This window comes from Mastomys coucha, unplaced genomic scaffold (genome assembly GCF_008632895.1).
Source record: "Mastomys coucha isolate ucsf_1 unplaced genomic scaffold, UCSF_Mcou_1 pScaffold12, whole genome shotgun sequence".
Taxonomy (NCBI): domain Eukaryota; kingdom Metazoa; phylum Chordata; class Mammalia; order Rodentia; family Muridae; genus Mastomys; species Mastomys coucha.
In genome coordinates, this window is record NW_022196894.1 from 13,179,586 (window position 1) to 13,186,514 (window position 6,929).

The following is a 6,929-nucleotide window of genomic DNA, read 5'->3' on the forward strand; positions in this document are numbered from 1 at the left end:
AAAAAAAAAAAAAAAAGAATTTGGAAAAAAAAATATGAACAGACCAAGCCCAGTTGACAGCAAGTAATAATTAAAACCAAAGTAAAAATTAATGAAACAGAAACAAATAATACAATACAAAGAATGAATAGAAGACCTGGTTCTATGAACAGATAATTTGTATCAACACTCTGTTGTCCAACTAACCAAAAGAAACAGAGGACCAGAATCAACAGAATCAGAAATGAACAAAGAAACATTGTAACAGACACAAAAGAAGTCCGGAATATTAGAAGGGATTACTTTTAAAACCTGTATTCCTTTAGTCTGGAAAACCTGAAAGAAATGGAAGGATTTTTAAATTGATCCAAACCACCAAAGTTAAACCAAGAGATCAACCACTTAAACCAACCTTGAACACATGAGGCAAAATGGTAAAACAAGCAAGCTAGCAAACAACAACAAAAGCCAAGCACTAAGTCTAGATGAATTCTACCAGACTTTTAAAGATTTATGGCAAACACTTCTTAAATTATTAAAAGCAAATAAATGAAGGAAGAAAAAAGAAAGAGAAGTACTTCAAAATCAATAATAAAAACCAGTATCACTCTAATACCAAATTAAAAAAACTACAGGCCAATATCCCTGATAAACATCAATTCAGAAAGAAATCTTGAATAAAATACTGCCAAATCAAAGACAAGCATACCAAAAAAAAAAAAAAAAAAAAAAAAAAAAAAAAAAAAAAAAAAAAAAAAAAAAAAAAAATCGTCCAACATGATCACGTTGGCTTTATCCAGGGATATAGGAGTAGTTTAAGACATTCAAGACAATAATTTAGTAAATAAAATAAATGAACCTAAAGACAAAAATAACATGATGATCATCTCAGTTGATACAGAAAGGGCTTTGACAAAATCCAATATGCCTTTAGTGCTAGAGAAAGACTGGAGGGAGGGAACATAACATAATAAAGACTATAGATGACAAACCCATAGCCAACATTTATCCTAAATGGGGGGAAAAATCAAAGGAATCATACTGAAATCAGTAACTATACAGTGTTGCCTACCATTCCCTTTCAATATATTCCTTTTTTTTTTTTATTTCTCTCTCTGTATAGCCCTGGCTGTCCTAGAACTCACTCTGTAGACCAGACTGGCTTCGAACTCAGAAATCCACCTGCCTCTGCCTCCCAAGTGCTGGGATTAAAGGCATGCGCCACCACTGCCCAGCTCAATATATTCCTTAAAACACCAGTTGGAGCAATAAGGCAAGGGAAAAAAATTAGAAATTATCCCTATTTGCAAATGATATACTATACAGAAGAGACAAAAATTGTTCCAGAAATTTTAGCAAAGTGACAGGATATAGAATCAATTTACAAAAAAAATTAATCACTTGTCTATATAGGAAGAATAAATACAATATGAAAGCATACACACATTCCCATTCACAATAGCCTAGAAGAAAAAAAAATCTAAATAATAACCAGAGAGATAAAAAAGACCTATACAACAAAAACTTCAAACCTTTAAAGAGACTGAAGACACTAAAAAATATAAATCGTCCCATGTTCATGCTATATAGTTTACATAGAATATTGTAAAAATTGCCATTATACAAAAAAGTTTACAGATTCAATGCAATCACAATCAAAATCCCATCTTATTCACAGAAATAGAAAAAAAATTTCTAAAATCTATACAGAATCATACAATAACCTAAACAGCCAAAGCGACTGCAAAATTTCTAGAGGAATTGTCATTCCAGATCACAAGATACATTATAGAGCCGGAGTAAGGTAAAGGCACAAAAAGAGACACACAGACCAACAGAACAAAGAAAAAGGAAACAGGAGGACATGTGCCTACAACCACCTTCTGATATCTGAAAAAGATGCCAAAAACATACAGTAAAGAAAAGATGGCATCTTCAAGAAACAGTGCTGGGAAAACTGGAAGTCCATATGTAGAAAAACAAAATGAGGATCATATCTGTCTATCACCTTGCACAAAAACTAACTGCAAATGGATCAAAGACCTAAATGTAAAACCTGAAACACTGAAACTGCTAGATGAAAACAGGCAGTTCCCTACAGGATATAGGTAGAGAAAATGAGTTTCTGAATAGGACTCCATTTGTCTAAGAATTTAAAGCTAGCAACTGACAAGTGGGACCTCATAACACTGAAAAGCTTCTGTAGACCGACTGAATGAAGAGAAATTTATAGGAAGGGAGAGAATCTTGCCAGCTAGACAGCTGAAGGAGGCTGAATATATAAAGAACTAAAAAAATCAAGGGTCAAAAAAAGACTCATTCAAATAATGGATAATAAATATGAACAGACAGTTCTCAAAAGAGTAAGTCAAAATGGCTAAGAAATGTTTCTAGACTCTTCTTCTTTGCACCTGAATAAAAAGAAAAAACTGAATTTCAGATAGTAAGAACTGGACAGAGATAAAACCTGCTGGGCTTAAAAAACCAAACAAGACAAATGCGATCCCTTAAAAATTTCTAACATTAACAAGCAGAAGTGGCATGAAAGTATCATCATGGGCTGAGTTCCAAAGACCTCCCTTCTCCCCTCCATTTCCCCTCTACTGGCTAACACTATTGTGTGTAAGAAAGCCCATCTTGATTTTAAACCCTTTAATCTGATTCACTATATCCCTGATTCTTTTACTGTATCACAGTTAAAATGCACTTGGAAATCTCTTAAGAGTATATATAAAGTCTCTGCTCTAAAGCTAGGTCACAATTCTTGATTGTTATGAAAGAAAATTTAACTAACTCATCTTTTCTCATTTTATTTACAAAAGCTAGGTTTTATTATAAAAGTCCCAGTGTTATAAAACACAGGGGCGGAAGAGATACTTCAGCAGTTAAGAGAACTTGTTGCTCTTGCAAAGAACCTAAGTTCAGTTCCCAGCATACACATGGCAGTTCACAACCATTTGTATGGCAAGCTCCATCAGTTGCCCTCTTCTGGCTTCCAAAGGAATTAACAGGCATTTGATACATGTACACACACACACAGGCAAATATTCATAAAGTAAAAATTAACTTGAAAGCTAAATATCTCATTACAATGAACAATATCCATCACTGAAAATTTATAGAGACTGACTACAAGGTCGCAGGAACAAAATGCCAAAACAAACAAAACCAAATAGTATACTTGATAATTTGGTCTCTAGGCACTGCCAACATCAAGTGTTAATGCTGGCTGAACAAAATCTATGCTAACCCAGCAAATGGCCCCCAAATAATTCCTGCTGCTTTAAATATTTAAAGGCCAAAAATAATAATAAAATACAGGATGGTTTGAAGTATATGGATATCCTCTAATATTCTCTAACCTATTCCTTCTTATAATATTTACACACTTTCTGCAGTTAAGACGTACAACCCATGGAAAACAGAGAAATCATCCATCACCTCGGAAGAAAAGAATATTAACAAATGGGAGCACCTAAAAGTATGTTTATAAAGGGACTAGAGAAATGGCTCAGAGGATAAGAGCAAAGGCTGCTCTTTAGAGGACCTAGTTTCCAGTATCCACATAGCATCTCACAATCATCTGTAACTCCAGTTTCAGGGGATCAGATACTCTCTTCTAACCAGCACCAGGAAAAACACTCACATCATAAAAAATTTAAAAAAAAAAAAATTCTGGGCATGGTGGTTTATCAGTCAAGTGAGCCGAAGCCAGGGGAGTGCTGTGAGTTTCAGCCAATTCAGGTAACATGGTGAATTCTTAGCCAGCTTGAAATACAGAGTAGGGCCTCTCTCAAAAACAGTTCTCCCCAGGAGGCTAGAGAGAGATGGCACAGTGGTTAAAAGCACTGACTGGTCTTCCAGAAGTCAATTCCCAGCAACCACATGATGGCTCACAACCATTTGTAGTGAGATCTGATGCCCTCTTTTGGTGCCTGAAGACAGCGACTTACAAACATTAAAACAAAACAAAACAAAACAAAAAAAACAAAAAAACCCACACACACACACACACAACCAAAACCAAAAAACGCTCTCCTCCCCTAAAGTTCTGTTGCTCCTCTTCAGTTCAAAGCAGGCATTGTTTTAAATTTGAAACTCGCATATCACTGCTATTTTAGATATTTATTTCAACATTCTTTTCATACAAAATTTGGACTGATCTCCAATACCCCACATAAGGCCTGAGAACCTTATACCAAATTTGGGTCACAGTCACAAAACTACAAACACCAAAGTCATGGAGTAGTACAAGAAAACCTGGCGCTCCTTCCTAACTTTAGATCTCCAACTACACCCGGGATTTTCCTTTGATCTTATTTTTACTTTGTAATGCTCCGTGGGCCACCGACTCACCACTAGCTGGCTGCCCCTCTGCCCGCAGCAACTCCAGAGTCCGTCGCGACCTCAGCCGCCGGAAGGAAGCGACAGCCGCCCACACGCCCGCCCGCCCGCTCGTCCCCCGAGTGCCCTTGGGCCAAGCCGCGCCTGGCTGTCGGCTGCAGGGCCACTCAGCCCCGCTAAGCGCCCGGGACCAGAGCGGAGTGCCGGGCGGCCGGCCTCCCCCTGGCGACACCTGCAGGCCTGCGGCCGAGCCAGGCCTCGCAATCGCGGCCTCATCTTACCTGCGTTCCCACTACGACGATCTGAGGCAGCTGGATGATGTCGGCACCCACGGTGTTGAAGACGTCCTGCAGCTTATTGATGACCGGGATCAGCGCTTCCATGACTCCGGAAACACTGGACCCCAACCCAGCAGGCCACTGCAATGAATGGGGACGCGGCCCACAGCCCGCTTGCTTCCTCTTCTCCTCCTCCCTCTCCTCGGGAGCCCGCACCCATTGGGCCGGGCCGCCACCTCCCAGCCCGCTCCCGTCAGGCCACGCGCCACGAAGGAGGTGGGCGCGCAAAGGCTGCCGGGAGATGTAGTTCAGGCTGAGTGGAACGCAAAGGCCTATTGTAGAAGATTTCAGGTGTCGACCTGAATTGGGCGGGTAAGGAAGCTGAGTCTACTATAGTCAAAACGCTAGGGAACAGCTAGATGAAGAATGATTGTTAAAGTGTTATGAATGAGTATGCCTCCAGGTGTTGGGACACACCTATAAACCAACCATGGAAGACTTAGACAAGAGGATAACAAGATCTTCACTACATAGTGAAATCCTGTGTTTATAAGAAAGGAATAGAGTCTATTAATTAGACTACCAATATCATTTCCTTATGAGAAGTAGTATTTTATGAAGAGCAATCAATGAAGCTTTAGGAAAATTTAAAGAATGTCTCAAAACATTTCTACCAGTCCAACCTACCCTAGAAGAAAATTTATCTGGTCAAAGTTCTGAGAGTGAATGATGAGCCCTTAGTCTTAAACTAGACATTAGTATCACACACACCAACTACAACTTAAGGTACAGTGCAGAAATGAAGAATCTAAGAAACCAAGGATTGGGAAGCTGTCATCTACCTACGAAGCTGCAGTTGTGGCCATGAATACATAGCACTGTATACCTGCACAAGATTGGGCCCTCCAGCTATCTATCATAGAAACAGGAGGTACCCATGAAGCTCCATTCTTTCTAAAGGAGCAGTAACTGTTCATGTCTGCTGGAGTTGGGGGCTAGTTTTTCCTATTAGTATACCCACTAGGGCTAATAGGTGGGAAGAAGAAGGAGTCCAGAAAAGAAGGGGGACTATCAGGTAATGAGGATATCAAAATAATCACAATATACTGAATTATGAGACTGTCAAACATAAAGAAAGCAGTAACTCCGAGCCACAAACTCCCCAGTCTGAGAGGAATGAAAAGTCAAGCAAAACTTGCTGCTATCCATCCATGAAAGCCATGAGCACTCATAGTCATGAAGTTGTGGACTGTATAACTGGAGGGGTCGTCATTCACCTGCAACATGCCATAGGAGACAGACTTTACTGTTCAGCAGACAGATGGTGGCTGATTAATAAGTTTTTTTAAAAAAAAAAAAACACATAAATGAAAGAATCTGAAGATCCAGAAGTGGTTTTTGGACATCTTGGCAAATGTTGTGACCTTCCCTTTTCTCTTTTAGAAACAAAGATTTCAGAATCCAAAGCCAAGTGCAGCAGCATATAAGGTAACTTCAGACTGAGAAGGCAGAGGCAAGAGTGAGCTCTATTGTCTCCATAGTGAGCTCCAGCCCAGCCAGAGATACATACAGTTTATCTTCAAGGGGGAAAAACCAGATGTTTTAATTCCAAGTTACTTTATAATCTTACATATCAATAAATAAAACAATTATCCATGTGACCTCACAGCTCTCTGTTAAGATGGTGTTTCTTATTTTCTATAAGAAAGACAGAAATTAGAGCAGTCCCTAATCTTTCCAACAAAGAAAACAGACAGGAAGAGAGTAGGCTCATACTAATGCTCAAAAAAAGTCAAAGTACCCTGGGCAAAAATGATGCATCTATACTTGATTTTCCTTTGTCTTTTACTGTGCACTAAGAGTTAACTTGGAAAAATTGGTATACATACATGTTAACAAAGCCAACATGTCATAGATTGGTATGGTATATATTGCTATTTAAATTATCTTTTCTCTGATAAAAAAACACATGTAGCCTTATATATTATCATGTAGCTTTTTGTAAGAGAAAGAATGATTCCAATAAACAGTGCTTAGGAAAGTCTACCAATACATTACTGCCAAGATTGCCCAGAGCAATCAGACACAAAAGGAAAGCAACAGGAAGGGATGAGGCCTAAATATTACACACACACACACACACACACACACACACACACAAACACACACATGCACACACGCGCGCGAAAAGATAATCTGAAAGTAGACACCCATTCCTAACTCAGGTGCAGGTACTTTCTCCAGTTGATAACTGCTCACAAAAGAAAAATTAGGTTTCTCCAAAGGAGTTTCTTTTTGGTGATGTTTTCTTAGTGAGGGATGTGAGTT

The 6,929-nt window shown here is 38.9% G+C and overlaps 1 protein-coding gene across 9 annotated transcripts in view; it reads right to left on the reverse strand.

Moving 5' to 3' along the window:
- Dnm1l (dynamin 1 like) overlaps positions 1-4,886 on the reverse strand; it is a 50,698-nt gene extending 45,812 nt beyond the window's left edge. For 7 of the 9 annotated variants that reach the window (XM_031363206.1, XM_031363210.1, XM_031363207.1 and 4 more), the window contains exon 1: positions 4,605-4,886. In XM_031363206.1, the coding sequence (XP_031219066.1) occupies positions 4,605-4,706 (102 nt within the window). In that variant the 5' untranslated portion in view covers positions 4,707-4,886. The remainder of the gene's footprint in view (positions 1-4,604) is intronic. The other 2 variants (XM_031363212.1, XM_031363211.1) reach the window with 1 other exon arrangement.
- Between the last annotated feature and the right edge of the window lie 2,043 nt (positions 4,887-6,929).